Source organism: Halichoerus grypus, chromosome X (genome assembly GCF_964656455.1).
Source record: "Halichoerus grypus chromosome X, mHalGry1.hap1.1, whole genome shotgun sequence".
Taxonomy (NCBI): Eukaryota; Metazoa; Chordata; class Mammalia; order Carnivora; family Phocidae; genus Halichoerus; species Halichoerus grypus.
The window spans coordinates 814030-834927 of record NC_135727.1 but is presented as its reverse complement, the minus strand read 5'-3'; the positions used below and the strand labels follow the sequence as shown (position 1 = coordinate 834927).

The 20898-nt window shown below is 39.6% G+C and overlaps 1 protein-coding gene and 1 long non-coding RNA gene across 19 annotated transcripts in view; one reads left to right on the top strand and one right to left on the bottom strand.

Annotated features, from left to right (window-relative positions):
- The window catches only part of LOC144380422 (uncharacterized), a 32501-nt gene extending 30811 nt beyond the window's left edge, over positions 1 to 1690 (top strand). Inside the window, exons 3-4 of one of the 2 annotated variants that reach the window (XR_013444565.1) lie at positions 1074 to 1230; positions 1353 to 1690. This is a non-coding gene — a long non-coding RNA (uncharacterized LOC144380422). The remainder of the gene's footprint in view (positions 1 to 1073; positions 1231 to 1352) is intronic. The other variant, XR_013444564.1, reaches the window with a different exon arrangement.
- Positions 1 to 20898, bottom strand: part of F8 (coagulation factor VIII) — a 128539-nt gene that overhangs the window by 66066 nt on the left and 41575 nt on the right. For all 17 annotated transcript variants that reach the window (XR_013444558.1, XR_013444561.1, XR_013444559.1 and 14 more), the window contains 5 exons: positions 20632 to 20890; positions 20228 to 20399; positions 13541 to 13634; positions 9260 to 9474; positions 6732 to 6882 (listed from right to left, as the gene is read on the bottom strand). Coding sequence is in view for 12 of the 17 variants with exons in the window: in XM_078064133.1 (XP_077920259.1) it covers positions 6732 to 6882; positions 9260 to 9474; positions 13541 to 13634; positions 20228 to 20399; positions 20632 to 20890 (891 nt within the window). In the remaining 5 variants the exon portion in view is untranslated. The remainder of the gene's footprint in view (positions 1 to 6731; positions 6883 to 9259; positions 9475 to 13540; positions 13635 to 20227; positions 20400 to 20631; positions 20891 to 20898) is intronic.

The following is a 20898-nucleotide window of genomic DNA, read 5'->3' as shown; positions in this document are numbered from 1 at the left end:
GGAGGGTATGTGCTATGGTGAGCGCTGTGAATTGTGTAAGACTGATGAATCACAGACTTGTACCTCTGAAACACATAAGACATTATATGTTAAAAAAAAAAAAAGATAGTAGGAAGGGAAAAATGAAGGGGGGAAATCGGAAGGGGAGATGAACCATGAGAGACTATGGACTCTGAGAAACAGACAGTGTTTTAGAGGAGAGGGGGATGGGGGGATGGGTTACCCCGGTGATGGGTATTTTTTTTTTTTCAGATTTTGTTCATTCATTTGAGACACAGAGATATAGAGAAAGAGAGCATGAGCAGGTGGAGAGGCAGAGGGAGAGGGAGAAGCAGGCTCCCCGCTGAGCCAGGAGCCCGATATGGGGCTCGATCCCAGGACCCTGGGATCATGACCCGAGCCGAAGGCAGACGCTTAACCATCTGAGCGACCCCGGCGCCCCCTGGTGATGGGTATTAAGGAGGGCATGTATTGCATGGAGCACTGGGTGTTATACGCCAACAATGAATCATGGAACACTACATGATGTAATGTATGGTGACTAACTTAACATAAAAAAAAAAAAGGGTAATCCTCCTCAAAGAGAAATAGAAAAATTCAGAAAAAATAGGAAACACAAAGTAAGATATTACCATAAATCCCCTGCAGATGGGCTAAATGGATTGGATTTGAAAAAAGAGAACATCAAATCCCTCTTCTCAAGACTTATATTGCCATAGTATTTCTTGATATAATTTACAAAATTTTGTTCTTGAAACAAAGTGGGAGTAAAGTGCTAGAGATATGATTAGAAATACTGAGGAAAGACCCCAATCCAGAACAATTAGAACATATCATCCTGTCTTGAAACCATATCATTCTCTACATAGACCTATATGCATACATATCTATGGTTTCTCTTTTGTGGTCATTGTTTATTTTACAAAAATGAGATCATATTATATACACTTTTTCTGCACCTGCAATATATTATTCAACAATATTTCATAGAAATTGCTTTAAGTAGCTGGGTACAGCTCTAATTCATTCTTTTTTTTTTTAAAAAAGATTTTATTTATTTATTTATTTGTCAGAGAGAAAGAGAGAGCACAAGCAGGTGGAGCAGCAAGCAGAGGGAGAGGAAGAAGCAGGCTCCCCATGGTGTGGGGAGCCCGACGTGGGGCTCAATCCCAGGAGTCAGAGATCATGACCTGAGCTGAAGGCAGACACTTAACCGACTGAGCCACCCAGGTGCCCCGCTAATTCATTCTTTTTAATGGCTTCATAATATTTCATATTATGAGTGTGCCAGAATATATTCAACCTTCCTCTAACAATAGGCATCATCTTTGATTTTAGTTTTTCTGTTTTAGGCACTACAAACACTGCTATATGAGACATACCCCAGCAGTTGGAGGAGCATGTGACTCTTGATCTCAGGGTTGTGAGTTCAAGCCCCATGTTGGGTGCAGAGATTACTTTAAAAAATAAAAATAGAAGTTTACAGAGTAAAATTGATTCTTATTTGGTGCACAGTTTTATGAGTTTTAGCACATATGTCAATGTGTGTAACCACGAGCACAGTCAGGATACAGAACATCTCACTTAACATAGAAAACTCCATTGTACTGGAGTTCTTCATTGCAAATAGTCAAACTCCTCCTCCACTCCAAGCTCTGATAACCATTGCCTTCACCAGAATGCCTTGTAAATGAAATAATACAGTATGTCACCTTTTGAGACTGGATCTTAGCACTCGGCTTAATGCCTTTGAGGTTCATTCATGTTGTGTATATCAATAGTTCATTCTGTTTTATTGCTGAAAAATATTCAAGTGTATGGATGTACCACAGTTTGTTTAATCATTTGCTTACTGTGGGCCGTTCTGATTGTTTCCAAGTTTTTTATTTTGTTTTTTAACAAAAACTGGCACATTTGTTCTACAGAGGCCCATTTTCAAGAAGCTACAGTGAAGGTGGGAAAGGACAGGTTTCCTCCTTTTTTCCTTTCTTCGTCATCAAGTTTTCCCCAGGGGATAAAAATGGCATGGACCCCAAAACATATCCAAATAAAACCCCCCAAAACTGAGTTTCCAAAAAGTTATAGCATCTTAATTCCTCATAGAAAGGGGGAGGGTAGGGCACCTGGGTGGTTCAGCCAGTTAAGCATATGCCTTCAGCTCAGATCATGATTTCTGGGTCCTGGGATCGAGCCCTGCATCAGGCTTCCTGCTCAGTAGGGAGTCTGCTTCTCTCTCTCTCTCTCTCCCCACCACCCCTCACCATTGCTCATTCTTTCTCTCTCTCTCAAATAAATAAATAAAATCTTTAAAAAGAAAAAGAAAGCAGGGGGGAAGGCACTAGTGGGAAGGAGGTCCCTGGTTTGGGGGGAGACTCTCTTAGTTTGGTGGGACATCCCCCCACTTTAAATTGCTGGCCCCAAATGGAACAAGCTTGGAGCTATAGCATTCAAAATCTCCTCACACCCAATTTTATCAAAACCAAAAAATTTTCTCCCCCATCCTGCAAAACACAAATGCATACATACATGTGTATGTATTTACAAAGCAAACAGAAATTCAAAGGCATTAAGCCTTAAAGTGAATCTAGAACAAGGGGATGTGAAATTCCCACCACATGTGGGCGTGGTGCCAGTGAGGCCACATCACTTGGAATTTTCCAGTTGGGATGGGAAGTGGGTAAGAGGCATTCTCCTGTAGTCTTCAGCCAATTTCAAGTCAAGTCAGGGCAAGGAAGGCAGGGTGCCAAGTGCAGTGTGCAGAAAGGAGAGACGGGCTCTTCTGGGTCCCTGTGGTCAGGGGGAGCGCTGCTTACTCAGCTCCTGGACAAAGAATTCAATTATTTCCTCATCACTGGAGCTGGGTGCAGAGGGGTGAACCTCAGAAGTGGTAAATGAAGAAGAGGATTTCACTCTCAGCTACATGTATGTGCTGCTCTCACAGGTTCTCCATACAGTTTCACTTTGGGCTTAGACTCTAGCCTCTGGTTCCTCCTGATTGGTAGCTTCATCCTTGAGGCATTTCTCCCCTTCTGGTGTGGCTTTCCTTCCTGGTGCTGCTCCAAGAGTGGGCTGCATGACCACAGGGTGAGTGCTTCTGGGGTACCCCTGGGTCAAGACTTAAGTTCTCTGTTTCCAAGTTTTAACACTTATGGATAGAGCTTCTGTAAACCTTCATGGGCAGGTTTTTGTGTGAACATAAGTTTTCATTTTTCTAGGGAAAATATCCAGGAGTGGTACTTCTGGATCATATGTTAAGTATATGTTTAAATTTGTAAGAACCTGCCAAGTTGTCTCCCAGAGTGACTGATGCTTAATAACTGAGCCACCCAGGTGCCCCGAGACTGAAATTCTTTATCATATTTTTGACCATTCTGATTTGTGTGTATGTATAAAACACATACACATATGTATTTTTGTAATAGGTTGAATTGTGCTCCCGTCCAAATTCATATGTTGAAGTTCTAACCCCTTGTGTCTCAGAATGTGACTGTATTTAGAGACAGGGTCTTTAAATAGGTCATTCATTAAAATGAGGTCTTATATGACTACTGTCTTTTTTTTTAAAGATTTATTTTATTTATTTGAGAGAGAGGGGCATGCAGAGGGAGATGGAAAGAGAGAAACTCAAGCAGACTTCCCACTGAGCATGGAGCCCAATGCAGGGCTCAATCTCACAACCCTGAGATCATGACCTGAGCTGAAACCAAGAGTTGGACACTCAACTGACTGAGACACCCAGGCGCCCCTATGACTGGTGTCTTTATAAGAAAAGGAAATTTGTGGAGGGGAGGCAAGATGGCAGAAGAGTAGGGGACCTCATTTCACCTAGTCCCTTGAATTCAGCTAGATAGCTGTCAAATCATTCTGAACACCTGTGAGCTCAAACTGAGATCTAAGGAAAAAATTGCTGCAATTCTACAAATAGAAAAGCAACCACTTTTTGCAAGGTAGGAGGTATGGAGAAGTGAATCTGAACCAACATATCGGAAAATAAACCATGGGGGGAGGGAGCCTCAATCAGCTACCTGAAAGTGATACAGCAGTGGACTCCAAAATTGGAACTTCTAGAAGTCAGCTCCGGTGAGGGACTTCCCTGCCTGAAAGGTGCTCAGGTGGCAAAGCAGGGCAGAATCCTAGGTGGGACAGTGTGGTCTCAGGATCCCTGGGGTCACAGAAAGAACAGGGGTGCCTGAGCCTGAAGAGTTCCCAAGCGTTGGAGCAGGGAAACCAGTTATGGTCAGTGAGCCCAGGAGGGGGCTCTCAGCTCAGTTCGCCATAAACCACAAACCACGGCACGACTGGGCAACCGCTCTCTGTGTGCAGGCCTTGCAAAGGGCAAAAACACTGCTTCCCTCCGCCTTCCCCTGGGGGGATTGTTGTGGGTGCACACTGCAGGAGTTTGCAGTTTGGCACACACAGAAGTGAAGACTGCTTATCCCTGAGGGTTTACTGAAGAGAAGGGACTGTGATCTTTCAGGTCTGGGGCTGGAGATCAGGGCGTGGCCATTTTTATATTCATCCTCTAAAGAGGCACAGAAAGCCTTCAGGGAACAAAAGCCACAAAGAGCAACCAGAAGCAGCTTACACTGAGGCCAGCCCCCTGGCAAGGGGCGGTGCAACTCCACCCAGGCAAAGACACCTGAGCATCAGCACAGCAGGCCCCTCCCCCAGAAGACCAGCTGGAACAACAGGCAAACAACAAGTTTATGGAGCACACAGGACTGCAAAACTCCAGCGCTAGGGAAAAATAGTATATATAATATGAAGTTTTTTCTCATGATTCATTTATCTTTCAGTTTAAAATTTTCCATTTCTTTTTTTTTTCTTACACTGTTGGTGGGAATGCAAACTGGTGCAGTCACTCTGGAAAACAGTGTGTAGGTTCCTCAAAAAATTAAAAATAGAGCTACCCTATGACCCAGCAATTGCACTCCTGGGTATTTATCCCAAAGACACAGATGTAGTGAAAAGAAAGGCCATATGCACCCCAGTGTTCATAGCAGCAATGTCTGCAATAGCCAAACTGTGGAAAGAGCCGAGATGCCCTTCAACAGATGAATGGATAGAGAAGATGTGGTCCATACATACAATGGAATATTACTCAGCCATCAGAAAGGATGAATACCCAACTTTTACATCAACATGGATGGGACTGGAGGAGATTATGCTAAGTGAAATAAGTCAAGCAGAGAAAGTCAATTATCATAGGGTTTCACTTATTTGTGGAACATAAGGAATAACACGGAGGACCATAGGGACAGGGAGGGAAACCTGAATGGGAAGAAATCAGAGAGGGAGACAAACCATGAGAGGGTCTTGGCTCTAGGAAACAAACTGAGGGTTACAGAGGGGAGGGGGGTGGGGGATGGGGTAACTGGGTGATGGGTATCAAGGAGGGCATGTATTGCATGGAGCACCGGGTGTTATACGCAAATAATGAATTGTTGAACACTACATCTGAAACTGATGATGTACTATATGTTGGCTAATTGAATTTAAATTAAAAAAAAACATATGAAATTTGTACCCAGACATGTACATGCACAGAGGAAAGACCATGTGAGGGCACAGAAAGTGGCTATCTACAAGCCAACGAAAGAGGCCCCCGAAGAGACCAATCCTGCTGAATCTGGATCTCAGACCTTTAGCCTTCAGAATTGTAAGGAAGTAAATCTCTGCTATTGAAGCCACCCATTCTTTGGTACTTTGTTATGGCAGGCCTAGCAGACTAAGACTACATACGTGTTTGTGTGTGTTTATATGTGTTTATATGTTTATATATATGATTATATAATCATGGAGAAAATTTTAACATGGGCTACATGGACATGAAAAGGTTAGTGGGAAGGTGTAATATGGAAGGAAACAGAGATAAAAGGGAGGAGGCAGCCAAGTAAACACAAAAAAAATCATTTTGTACACCTTAAATATATATAATTTTTATGTGTCAATTCTACCTCAATAAAGCTGGGAAAAAGATGTTGTTTTTTTAATGTACAGTGTCTTGATTGATTTGACTTAAATTGCTATAGCTGGCAATTGGTTTACATGTGTAAAATTGCATTCCCTTTGTATTTCATGTGTAACTTACCAATTGAGTGAATTTAAAAACATTTTTAAAAAGATTTTAGTTTTAAGTAATCTCTACACCCAACAAGGGGCTCAAACTTACAACCCGGAGTTCAAGAGTTGCACACCCTACCAACTGAGCCAGCTAGGAACCCTGAGTGCATTTTATATTAAGGATGGATTATGCATATTTGGGTAAACGAAAGTTGTGTCTTATTTGATTTATCCTTTGAAATCCCTTCTAAAAGAAAAAAATATATGCAGTATATGATCTTAAGCCTTTATATAAAACTGTATACGTTCATATATATTAATTTTTTAAAAGATTTATTTATTTTAGAGAGAGTGAGAGAGAGAGAGAGAGAGAGAGCTTGTGTAAGGGGGATGGGCAGAGGGAGAGGGAGAGAGAATCTCAAGCCAAGTCCCCACTGAGCATGGAGCCTGACACAGGGACTGATGCCATGACCTGGAGATCATGACCTGAGCTGAAATCAAGTCAGATGCTTAGCTGACCTAGCCATCCAGGCACCCCCATGTAACAATTTTTAAGGAAATATGACTCTTACATGGCATATAAGTTAATCCATTATCTGGACATCAATTTGGTGGCTTCAGTTTTCCTTTATCCATTACCCACTGGACTTGAGTGCTGCTTTACTTACTGTGCATGATGTTAGAGACTTGAAACTCTGGATCATGGGGCTGCACTACATCTGCATCGGGGAGGAAGCGCTGCATATTCTCTGTGAGGTACCAGCTTCGATTCTCATCAAATATAGAAAACAGGATGACATTTCTCTTGTCCGACATCATCTATTAATTACACATATTGAAATAAATAAATAATAATAATAATAATACGTGAATAATCACTTGATCATAAAGAAAGAAATGCTATTAGTATTGTCCCAGGGCCTGGGAGTAGCAGTGAGTGTAACTTTAGAGCAAATGTGTCCTCAGGGCAACTTTAAAGAACAAGTGATTATTCAGTGTTTTTCTTAAACAAGTTAGTCAAGTCAAGGAAGATTAATGCCTTTCCTAAACTTTATGGAAAGGCTTGCCTTTCCATAAAGCTACCAATCTATAAAAAATTAAAAATAGAAAACAGAAATCAAATAACAAAGTTAAGATGGGCCATAAAATGTTAACTAACACTAATATCTAAAGTTTTCTGTTAAAAAAGTTTAAAGTTCTTTTTAGAAGAGCAGTTTGTATATGAACCAAAGTTATGAGTTATTTGCTAATTGATTCTGTTAAGATTTAATGTGTAAACTTCATTAATATGTATAAATTTCATTTTGCATAACCTAGTGCTACAGAAACCAAAATGCTGAGGAGAGGACATTGGAAAATATAGAGGTACATTTCAGTCCTCTTCCAAAAAACTGGTGGAAAAAACTATAATTAGGAAAAATTTGTCAGGACAGGTACTTGCCCAAATATATGCCTTTTTGGGTTTGTGTGTCATGTGTTTTAAAATTCACGTGCTTTACTCTCTAAACCAAGGAAATGTTTTCAGACTAGTAAAAATCCTATGTAGTAAATAACCAAACTGACATCCAGTCAAGTCTCAGCAATATGGCAACGAGTTATTCTGATGCAAGCAATGAGTTTTTGAGAAGCACTAGGCTTTCCTTTCTTTTTTTTTAAAAAAGATTTTAGTTATTTATTTTGAGGGGGAGTGGCAGAAGGAGAGAGAGAGAGAGTCCTAAGCAGACCCTGCAGTGAGCACAGAGCCTGATGTGGGGTTTGATCTCACAACCCTGAGATCATGACCTGAACCACATTCAAGAATTGGGTGCTTAACCAACTGCGCCACCCAGGCACCCCAGCATTAGGCTTTCCTTATGCAGAGAATTTAGCTTTATTTTCTTTTTCTTTTTTTTTTTTTTTAAGATTTTATTTATTTATTTGAGAGAGAGAGAGAATGAGAGAGAGCACATGAGAGGGGGGAGGGTCAGAGGGAGAAGCAGACTCCCTGCCGAGCAGGGAGCCTGATGTGGGACTCGATCCAGGGACTCCAGGATCATGACCTGAGCCGAAGGCAGTTGCTTAACCAACTGAGCCACCCAGGCGCCCCTATTTTCTTTTTCTTTTTCTTTTTTTTTTTTAAAGATTTTATTTACGTATTTGACAGAGAGAGACACAGCGAGAGAGGGAACACAAGCAGGGGGAGGGGGAGAGGGAGAAGCAGGCTTCCCACTGAGCAGGGATCCTGATGTGGGGCTCGATCCCAGGACCCTAGGATCATGACCTGAGCTGAAGGCAGATGCTTAACGAATGAGCCACCCAGGCGCCCCTAGCTTTATTTTCTTAAAGCAGTATAAGTGGTCTAAATTCTAAACATTTCTGAAATATTTTATATCTTTCCCTGTATTCTGCTCAACAAATATTTATTGAATTCCTACTACATGCCATGCACTATGCTAGATGCTGCAGATATGTTCATTTTGAGGTGTCTTTGAGTCACTCATGATGAGACATCCAGGGGAGAAGTCTAGACTCTGATACAGATTCACGGGTCATCTAAAAATGAGTGGTAGTTCAACATGTAAAAATGAGCAAGATCATTTACAGAAAGTGGAATTTTAAATTTTTTAAAGTTTTATTTATATAAGTAATTGCTACACCCAATGAGAGGCTTGAACTCATGACCCCAAGATCAAGAGTCACATCCTCTTCCAAGTGACCCAGGCAGTGGCCACCAGAAAGTGAAATTTTAGACTGGGAATGAGTATTATAGGAATATAATAGGAGGGGCACCTGGGTGGCTGAGTCGTTAAGCGTCTGCCTTCAGCTTAGGTCATGATCCCAGGGTCCTGGGATCGAGCCCTGCATCGGGCTCCCTGCTCAGGGGGAGGCCTGCTTCTCCCTCTCCCACTCCCCCTGCTTGTGTTCCCTCTCTCGCTGTCTCTTTCTGTCAAATAAATAAATAAAAAATCTTAAAAAAAAAAGGAATATAATAGGAGAGGCTCTCCTATCTATCCAGCAGGCAAGTTTATTAAACCAAACTAAATTCAAAAACAGCTGTGAGAAACCCAGCTCATTTCTTTTATTGGCCACTACTGCAGACTATTATATTTTCTGCAGACTATAGGGGGATGTACACTGAGAGAGTATAGCAAATATCTGAAAGTTCATATGCATCATCAGTCCATCAAACCCAGAACTTTGAAAGACATGAACTCACCTGGTTTCCTCTTTGATCTACAGATTCTTTGTAGCAGATGAGGAGAGGGCCAATGAGTCCTGAAGCTAGATCTCTCTCCAGATTAATGAAGCTTGAGTAATATCGGGTCAGGCACCGAGGATCTGATTTAGTTGGCCCATCTTCTACAGTCACTGTCCATTTATACTTGAATACCTCTCCTGGCAGAATTGGCATATCTTTCAAATGTTTCATGCCTACCCACACCCAAACCGCAAAATATCTTGATTAGAGTATAACAAGCCACATATTGGTAAATCCTGTTATTTCGAGGGCTCTACCAATTTATACGTACATGTGAAGCTTCTCAATAAACTGAAACTAAATTTGCGCCTATTATAAGCTTAAGATTCACACAATTGTTTTACAATAAAAGTGGGTCGAGGACTTGAAGTTTTATTACAAATCTATAGTGATCAAAACAGTATGGTACCGGCACAAAAACAGGCACATAGATCAATGGAACAGAATAGGAAATCCAGAAATGAACCCACAACTCTATGGTCAATTAATCTTCAACAAAGCAGGAAAGAATGTCCAATGGAAAAAAGGCAGTCTCTTCAACAAATGGGGTTGGGCAAATTGGACAGCCACATGCAGAAGAATTTTCTTACACTCTACACAAAAATAAACTCAAAATGGATGAAAGACCTAAATGTGACACAGGAATCCATCAAAATCCTAGAAGAGAACACAAGCAACAACCTCTTTGACCTTGGCTGCAGCAACTTCTGGCTAGACACGTCTCCAAAGGCAAGGGAAACAAAAGCAAAAAGGAACTATTGGGACTTCATCACGATAAAAAACTTGCAGGAGGGAAGAGTCCAAGATGGTGGAGGCGTAGGAGACCTAAATTTCGTCTGGTCCCAGGAATTCAGCTAGATAGCTATCAAATCATTCTGAACACCTGTGAACTCAACCGGAGATCGAAGAAAATAGCTACAACTCTATGAATAGAAAAGCGACCACTTTCTGGAAGGTAGGACATGCGGAGAAGTGAATCCGAGGCGATATTCGGGAAGATAGACTGCGGGGGAAGGGAGCCTCCGTCGGCCACTACTGGCAAGTGATAGAGCAGACGCTTAACCGAATGAACCACCCAGGCACCTGATAATAATATTATTAAATGTTTATAATAAATAAGTGAAAATCTATGAAGAAGAAAAAAAATCTCAAGTGCTTAAAAAATAGACATCAAAACCAGAGTGATAAGCTACAGATGATAATCCAGTTGACCATGAGAATTTCAGGCCCAAATATATGCCAAAGGACTGCTTACTGGAGTTTTAACTCACATATTTTATAAGGAGATGTGGTATCTAAATAATACTGCAATAAACATAGGGGTGCATGTATCTTTTCAAATTAGTGTTTTCATTTTATTTGGGTAGATATTCAATAGTGGAATTACTGGATCATATGGTATTTTAATTTAAAAATTTTTTGAGGAAATTCCATACTGTTTTTCACAGTGGCTGTATCAATTTACATTCCCACCAATAGTTTATGTGGGCTCCTTTTTCTCCACATCCTCACCAACACCTGTTATTTCTCATCTTTTTTATTTAGCCCTTCTAACAGGTGTAAGATGATATCTTATTTGGGTTTTGATTTGCATTTTCCTGATGCTTAGTGATGTTGAGCATCTTTTCATGTGTCTGTTGGCTTTCTGGAGGTCTATTCTTTGAAAAAAATATCTACTCAGGTCCTCTGCCCATTTTTTAATTGCATTGTTTATATTTTTGGTGTTGAGTTGTATAAGTTCTTTATATATTTTAGATATTAACCCCTTATTGCATATATCATTTGCAAATATCTTCTCACATTCAGTAGGCTGTCTTTTTGTTTTGTTTATGGTTTTCTTCCCTGCACAAAAGCTTTTTAGTTTGATGCAGTCCCAATAGTTTTTGTTTTGCTTTTGTTTCCCTTGCCTGTGGCTCAAATCAAAAACATAAGAAACAACAAGTACTGGCAAGGATGTGGAAAAAAAGGAATCCTCTTGCACTGTTGGTGTGTATCCAAAGTGGCATAACCACTGTGGAAAACAGTATGGAGGTTCCTTAAAAAATTAAAAATGGAATTCCCATATGATCCAGTAATTCCATTACTGGGTATTTACCCAAAGAATATGAAAATACTAAATCAAAAAGATGTAGGCATCCCTTTTTTACTGCAGCATTACTTACAATAGCCAAATTATGGAAGCAGCCTAAGTGTCCATCAATACATGAAGGGATAAAGAAGATGTGATACACACACAATGGAATATTACTCTGCATAAAAAGGAATGAAATTATTCCATTTGCAATGACATGGATGGAGCTAGAGAGTATAATGCTAAGTGAAATGAGTCAGTCAGAGAAAAAGAAATACCATATGATTTCACTCATATGTGGAATTTAAGAAATAAAACAAACAAGCAAAGGAAAAAAGAGAGAGAGGCAAACCAAGACAAAGACTCTTAACTATGAACACCCTGATGGTTACCAGAGGGGAGGTAGGTGGGAGGATAGGTGAACTAGGGGATGGGGATTAAGAAGGGCACTTGTCCTGATGAGCACCGGGGGTTGTACGGAAGTGCTGAATCACTACATCGTACATCTGAAGCTAATATAACACTGTATGTTAACTATACTGGAATTAAAATTAAAAAATAATAAAAAAATAAAATTAAAAAACAGCATTGAGACACCACTTTTCACCCACCAGATTGGCAGGAGTTTTAAAAATTGTCAATGTCTAGGGGCACCTGTGTGGCTCAGTCAGTTAAGTGTCTGCCTTGGGCTCAGGTCATGATCCCAGGGCCCTGGGATCGAGCCCCGCATTGGGCTCTCTGCTCTGCGGAGAGCCTGCTTCTCCCTCTCCCTCTACAGCTCCTCCTGCTTGTGCTTTCTCATTCTCTCTCTGTCAAATAAATAAATGAATAATCTTTTTAAAAAACTGTCAATGTCTAGGTATCAATAATGTGGGAAATTATACTTTCATATATGAGTAGTAGGAGTATGAATTATAACTTTATCTGGGAACAAAAGTGCAGCTATCTATTAAAAATAGAAATACATATACTGTGACTCAGAAATTCCAGTTTGAGGTCAGTGAACCTGAAGATAGGTCAACAGAAAATATCCACTTTGCAGATGAGATGGAGAAAGAAAAAAAATATGATGAAAATATTAAGGCATGTGGGACAATACCAAAATGTCATTCATGTAATTAGAGACCCAGGAAAGGAGATAGAGAACAGGGTAGAAAATTTTTTTGAAGAAATAATGACCACTATCTTTCCAAATTTGTAAAAATATAAATTTACAGATCCAGGAAGATCAGTGAACCTCAAGTGGGAGAAATATGAAGAAAATTACAGTCAGACAACAATAACATACAGGGTAAGAATAATTGAATGGAATCTAAGTTTAGCTATTATGAAGGCCAGAAGATAGTAAAACAATATTTTCAAAGTGATAAAAGGAATAAAAAGCCCTCTCAACCTAGAATTCTATATCCAGCAAAATTAGCCTTCAAAGTGAAGACAAAGACATTTTCAAATAAAATAAAACTAAGAGAATCTATCTCTAGCATACTTGCACTACAAGGAATGATAAAGGAAGTTCTTTAGATTGAAGAGAAATGATCTGAATGGAAGTGATGCCAGATGGAAATCTGGATCTTTAGGTGGGCATAAAAAGCATTGGTAATAGTAAATAACTGGTAAATATGAATGAATATTTTTCCTCATAATTTTATAAGACTACATATGACTATTTATTTATTTAAAAATTTTTTTTTAATCAGGGGTGCCTGGGTGGCTCAGTCATTAAGCGTCTGCCTTCAGCTCAGGTCATGATCCCAGGGTCCTGGGATCGAGCCCCGCATCGGGCTCCCTGCTCGGCGGGAAGCCTGCTTCTCCCTCTCCCACTCCCCCTGCTTGTGTTCCCTCTCTCACTGTCTCTCTCTCTGTCAAATAAATAAAATCTTTAAAAAAAAAATTTTTTTTTAATCAGAGAGAGAGAGCGCACATGCACACAAGCAGGGGGAGCGGCAGAGGTAGAAGGAGAAGCAGACTCCCTGCTGAGCAAGGAGCCCAATGTGGGGCTCTATCCCAGGACCCCAGAATCATGACCTGAGCCGAAGGCAGACGCTTAACTGGCTGAGCCACCCAGGCGTCCCTACATATGACTATTTAAAGCAAAAATTATAGCATTTTCTTGTGTGTACTGTAAAGCATAGAGATGTAATACATATGGAAATTGAGGTAACACTTACCTTTTGGCAATCTCCCTGAGTGCAAAGGACTGACATCAGTGATTCCATGAGGGTAGATGTTATAAGGCCGGCTTGCTTGATTCTTAAATATAATCTGAAAGTATACATGAAATACAAGATCAAGTCCTAAAACAACTAGGATCAACAGGAAAAGTGTGGCCTATCTCCAGAAAACAAAAGCTGTCTTATATCCATGTTATAGGGGTTTGAGCCTAGATAAAGCTCAAAATATTTGTTCTTTCCATAAAATTGCTCAGACAGCTACTTAGGTTTTTTTTTTTACTAAAGGCCCCTTTCCATTTCTTTAAAGTTATTTCAATCGTTTCAGGAAGTATTCCTTGCACCTTGTCACACTAATTGAAATTTGAATGTCTGCTGAGGGCACTGCTTCCCCTCAGTCTTATTCCACCATTTGGGTACTAAATTCCCCAAGAGTGAAGAGGAAAACAGTGACTCAGGTGATAAAATCTTCACTGAATGAGCAGGCATGACTAGGAGGACAGTTGATTACAGAACTAAGGAAGGGTGGCAGTCAGTGTTATCTAATTGCATGAGCTTTAAATGGGAGGAAGAATGGAAGAGCAGTAACATGGAAGCAGCAATTAAGAACATTTGAACAGGGGCGCCTGGGTGGCTCAGTGGTTAAGCGACTGCCTTCGGCTCAGGTCATGATCTTGGAGTCCCTGGATCGAGTCCCGCATCGGGCTCCCTGCTCGGCGAGGAGCCTGCTTCTCCCTCTAACCCTCCCCCCTCTCATGTACTCTCTCTCTCTCTCTCATTCTCGCTCTCTCAAATAAATAAATAAATCTTTAAAAAAAAAAAAAAAAAAGAACATTTGAACACATCAACCCAGTCTCTAGATCTGAGGTTGGGTATGACATGAGGATAAAAAACCAACTTCTGAAAAAACTGAGGGTTTTAGAGGCGGGGGGGGGGGGGATGGGCTAGCCCGGTGATGGGTATTAAGGAGGGCACGTTCTGCATGGAGCACTGGGTGTTATAGGCAAACAGTGAATCATGGAACACTACATCAAAAACTAATGATGTACCGTATGGTGACTAATGTAACATAAAAAAAAAAACAAAAAACTTCCACCTGCATTATTGTCTTAAAACCCACTCATTTGGTAAAACCCAATAAAGAGCTGATTCTTTGCCCGCACTTAAAGCAGCAGAATGATGTAGACGAAAAATCACACAGCTCTGCAATCAGCCTTTTAAAATTCATGATCCCAAATCTAAAATGAGCACTCAAGTTACCTAGCTATCTATTTGGTTCTCCTAGAAATTCACCTTCCCACTTACTTAGTTGATTAATATTTGGTTTCAGGGGCGCCTGGGTGGCTCAGTCGTTAAGCGTCTGGCTTCGGCTCAGGTCATGATCCCAGGGTCCTGGGATCGAGCCCCGCATCGAGCTCCCTGCTCTGCGGGAAGCCTGCTTCTCCCCCTCCCACTCCCCCTGCTGTGTTCCTGCTCTCGCTGTGTCTCTCTGTCAAATAAATAAATAAAATCTTTAAAAAAAAAAAAAAATTTGGTTTCAGATTTTCACTCTCGGGCGCTTATGTTTTCACTGAGAAAGGAATTTCCTCGTCCTCCCATCATCAAATCTACCCACCTATATGCATGTGAAAATCAACTCCTATCTAATGCCAACATCTCTTTTGTACTAGTACACAATAAGGCTGCAGCATCTTGATTTTAAAAACTTCATTTTGGAACAGAGAGCCCAGAAACAGACTCACATAAATATAGTCAACTGATTTTTGACAAAGAAGCAGAAGACAATAAAATGGTACAAAGATAGTCTTATCAACAAATGGTGCTAGAACCACCAGACATCCACATGCAAAAAAAAAAAAAAAAAAAAAAAGAGAGAGAAAGAGAGAGAGAAGGGATCTAGACATAGACCTTACACCTTTTACAAAAATTAACCCCAAAAGAATTACATACCTACATAATTTTTTTTAGAACTCTTCTGTATGTGAGCTATGTCTCTACTTCCTCATTTATTTGCTTATTTAATCATTTATTTACATCAGTAATGATTCATGGATGTTTATTTTATACTTTGGGGTATAATCCAATACTACTTTATTTTGTTGCTCAAATTCTTCCACCTTGGCCATTAGAAGCTCTGAACACTCCTGTGTTCCTTTGACATTGTCCTATTCTTTTATTGGGTACTTTCTTACTATATTAAGAATTATACTGATGCCTCCAATTCTAATCCAGAATCCCAAGATTTATTCTAGCCTTATTTTATTATTACCCTCTCCAACAAGAAATCTGGCTCCCACCAAGTGTCATACATTTACTTAATCTTCAAATAATAACAGTTTTGTTTATTTCTTTCCAATCTGAAAACTTTTTCTCCTAAGAACACTGGCTACAGTTTCTAGTAAAATATCACAGAGATGTGTTTTATCCTGATCTTTTTTTTTTTTTAAAGATTTTATTTATTTATTTGAAGAGAGAGACACAGCGAGAGAGGGAACACAAGCAGGGGGAGTGGCAGAGGGAGAAGCAGGCCTCCCGCCGACGGGAGCCCGATCCCAGGACCCTGGGATCATGACCTGAGCCGAAGGCAGACGCTTAACAACTGAGCCACCCAGGCACCCCTATCCTGATCTTTAACAGAAGGATTTCTGAGTTTCACTACCAAGTGTGATGGTGACTATAGGTTTTCTGCAGATCTTTATTAGGATAAGGATGTCTCTTGCAATCCCAATTTCCTATGATTTTTTTATTATGTATTAATTATTTTCTACATATAAGATCATGTCATCTGCAAATAAAGACAGTATTATTTCTTCCTTCCAATCCAAATGCCTCTAATTCTTGTTTTTGTTTTTTGGTTGTTGTTCGTTTTTTTTTTTTTTTTTTTTTTTTTTGGCTTACTGCACTGGTTTCCAATACAATATTAAATAGAAGTGACAAGAGTAGACCCTTAATTTTTTCCCCAGTCTTAGGGGGAAAACAATCTTTCACCATATAATAAATTTTCTTAGATGTTCTTCATCAAATTAAGGACCTTGCCTTCTGTTGCTAGTTCATTGAGACTTTTTTTCATCACAAATGGGTAGCGGATTTTGTCAAACTATTTTTCTCCACCTATTATATGATCATGTGCTTTTTGTTCTTTATTTGATTAATATGGTGTATTGCCTTAATATTCATATATTGAACCAACCTTGTGTTATCCTGGGATAAATCCCACTTGATCATGGCATATATTCTTTTTTAAATTGTTGCTAGATTTGGTATACTAATGTGTTGTGGAAGATTTTTGTATCTATATTCATGAGGGATATTGGACTATAGTTTTCTTTAAAATTTTGACACTTGTTCTATGGCATAATGGTCTATCCTGGAGAATGTTTCATGTGCACTTGAGAAGAATGTGTATTCTACTGGAAGTGGGTGGACTGTTCTATAGATGTCTGTTAGGCCTAGGTGGTTTATAGATAAAAGGAGATTAGCCATTTGTCAATAACTGTTGAATCTGAGTGATGGGTTCAAAGAACTTTATTTTGCTATTCTACCTCTAGGTATGTTTGAAATTTTTCATATAAGAAGTAAAAAATAATCCTCAAATTCTTACATTAATAGAAAAGTTTAATAGGATTCAAGAAGATGTTCGAATATAACTTATATAAATCAAAAAATGAGGTAGATCTATATATCTTGATATGAAATGATATTCAAGATACGTTGTTAAGTTAAAAAAAATCAAGGTACAGAACAATTTACATAGTGCTCCTGGTTTTGCTTAAAATATAAACATAAACATATATATTTATATACTATTTCTGGAAGAGGATATTAAAACTGACAGTAATGACTGCCTATCAGACTATGGGATTAGAAGTCTGGGAGGGAGAAAAATTTGCCTTTCACTGTATACATTTTTTGACTTTTGAATTATTTTTACTGGATAATTCAAAAATAGGTAAATAAAATTTATGAAGAAAAATTATACAAGGATAGCTAATTAAAATGTTGAAGAAGTACAATCAGGGAAGACTTGCTCTACAAATACCAAAACACAGGACAAGGTTGCAGTCATCAAAACAGAGTGGTAACAGATCAATTAAAGAAAACAGATATTAGCAATTTGGTATATAATAAAGGAGGCATTTTTAATTTAGTGAAAAAAGGATCAGTTGGCCCAGTTAGCTCTCATTTGGGAAAATCCTTATTTGACACTATACACTATAACCAAAAGTAACTTCCAGAGCAATTAAAATCCTTATTGTAAAAATAAAACTATAAAAGTATAAAGAATAAAATGTAATAGACTATTTTTATAATCTGGAGGTGATGAAGACATTCCAAGGCAGAAATCATAAATCAAAAATATCCAGAAAAATATAAATAAAAAGACTGATAAAAGATCTTCACTGTAGGAGCGCCTGGGTGGCTCAGTCGGTTGAGCATCTGGGATCCTGGGATCAAGTCCCTCATTGGGCTCCTTGCTCAGCGGGGAGCCTGCTTCTCCCTCTCCCCTTGCTTCTCCCCCCTGCTCATGCTCTCTCTCTGTCAAATAAATAAATAAAATCTTAAAAAAAAAGATCTTGACTGTATAAAGACTAAAAATCTTTGTAGGACAAAAGTACAAGTGACAGATTGAAAAAAATATTTGAAAAATAACAATGTGCCAATATCCACACTGCATAAAGCCTTTTACAAATATATAAGCAAGAGACAACCATCCTAATAGAAAACTGGACAAAATTTCAGGCAATTTGCTGAGGGTGTCATGTAAATAGTCAACAAACATGAAACAGCAATTTCACTACTAATTGGGGAAATGCAAATGAAGACAGTATATAAATACTTAGCTTATCAAATTGGAAAATTTTTCTGAAGGCTTATAATATACATTGTCAATGATGTGGGGAAAGCATACTCAGACACTCTTGGTGAGGGTCTAAATTGGGGCAGAATTGCTGAAAGACTTTGGCACTATCTAACAAAACTCCACATCAGGAAAGGTAGCCTTGTGTGCACAGTCTTTGGATCCCTACTTGGCTATGTAAGAATGGGTCTTAAGCCTGGGACACCACCTTACCAGGAGCTAAAGAGCCCACATAGCCTATGGCAGGCTTATCACCTTGCATGGGAGTATCTTTCCTTGTTTCAGTCTCAGTGGGTGGTCCTTTGTTCTGCTTAAGCATGTGCATCAGTGACCCTCATGCATGCCCTCAGCTTTCAGTATTTCAGACTCCTTGGGGGAGGAGCTGGGATCCTTCTGTCTCAGCACAAGGGGGGTACACAGAGGCCAACTGCCCTGTGCTGGCTGCTGAGGGATATCTGCTAGCCATAGGGGACCCATGCATACTACTGGAGCTGACCTTGCTCTGTCTCTTCTCTATGTAAGTAGAAGCACTGTGTCATCCAGGGCTTGATTGCCTTGTGTTTTCCTGGGTGACTCTGCTACCAAGATGCTGTGGGCAGAAGTGTTTGGATTTCTATTCTCAGTGGTTGGCATGTAATATAGTTGGAGTCCTCCTCTGGCACTGGTAACAGGTTCATGGTGTTCTGCTCAACACTCCATATATAATGATCAGCATCCTTCAAAACATTTTGGAGCAGCTGAGTTGATACAAACAACCATCCATCTCTAAATTGATTGTGAAAAAATAAATCCCTATTTTTTTAAACCACGGCTTATTCAGTACCCTATTCTTTGCAGCATAAGCCTTCTTAATACCCTATATCAAGGGACAGCAAACATTTTCTGGAAAGGGCCAGACAGTAAATGCTCTAAACTTTGTGAGCCATATCTAGTCTCTGTCACATGTTTGTCGTATTATTATTATTATTATTATTATTCTTTTCTTTCTTTTTTTTTTTTTAAGATTTTATTTATTTATTTGAGAGAGAGAATGAGATAGAGAGAGCATGAGAGGGTGGATGGTCAGAGGGAGAAGGAGACTCCCTGCTGAGCAGGGAGCCCGATGCGGGACTCGATCCCGGGACTCCAGGACCATGACCTGAGCCGAAGGCAGTCGCTTAACCAACTGAGCCACCCAGGCGCCCATTATTATTCTTTTCTTTACAACACTTTAAAAAGGTAAAATCTGGGGCGCCTGGGCGACTCAGTGGGTTAAGAGTCTGCCTTTGGCTCAGATCGTGATCCCGGAGTCCCGGGATCCATGGGATCCATGCCAGGATTGAGCCCTGAGTTGGGCTTCCTGCTCAGTGGGGAGAATGCTTCTCCTTGCCCCTCTGTTCCTCCCCACCGCTCGTACTCTCTCTCATTCGCTCACTCTCTCAAATAAATAAATAAAATCTTAAAAAAAATTAAAAGGTAAAATCCTTCACAGGCTGAAAGGTCACAGGCTGTCCAAAAACACACTATGAGCCAAATTAGGCTCACAGGCCACAGTCTGATGATTCCTGTACTATATAATTAGTGGAAAAAAATTATATAAGGATATGTATCAAAGACCATGTAATAAGTGTTTCAAAGGGGTGACAGGTTTAATGGGTGGCATTAAATTTGTATTCTATATACTCATATTTTTAAAACAAATTTATAATTTATATTTATTTGCATAACATAATTTTTAGAAGATCATAACCATTGGAACACAAAACTGAATTATGAAGCTTTTAGAAACTCAAAATGCTCCAGACTTTGTCTTCATAATTACCCAACCTTATTCCTCTTCCTCAACTTACCAACAGTGTGTCTCCAACTTCTCCATAAAGTAAAGGTCCCAGGATTCCTGATTCATACTGAATAGCTTCACGAGTCTTAAATGTTTCATCTGTGTATGCCATAAATCGGACTTTTTTGTACTTCCTACCAATCCGCTGAGGACCATTGTTCAAATACAGATTTTTATAACTTCTGCATGAGACACAAATAGATGAGATGTTGGGATGGAGAATTCTAGGTAGAGGACAGGTGGCTAAAATCCAGCTCTAAAACAGCTGAAATGATTTAATCGATGAAAAGGCGTGAGAAAAATACAAGTAAATACAATAAACATGGCTTGAAGATTTGTTGTTTTGAATAATTGGCAATAACCTTTTAAAAATGAGGAAGAGTTCATATCAAGAGTTAAAAGGTGCTTGCTTACCTATCATTGGGGGTGGGGCCTGAGGGAGCATAGTCCCAGTCCTCCTCTTCAGCAGCAATATAGTGGACCCAAGTTTTAGGATGCTTCTTGGCAACTGAGCGGATTTGGATAAAGGGAGAGGAGTTGTCATCACCAAAGCTAACCACGTCCATGTCAGAGTCATAAAGATCACCATAATCTTCCTCTTCTTCATTATTTTTCATCCGTACTTGGGGTTCCTCTGGGCAGCTATCTACTTTGACATAAGCTTCCATACCACCTGAGGTC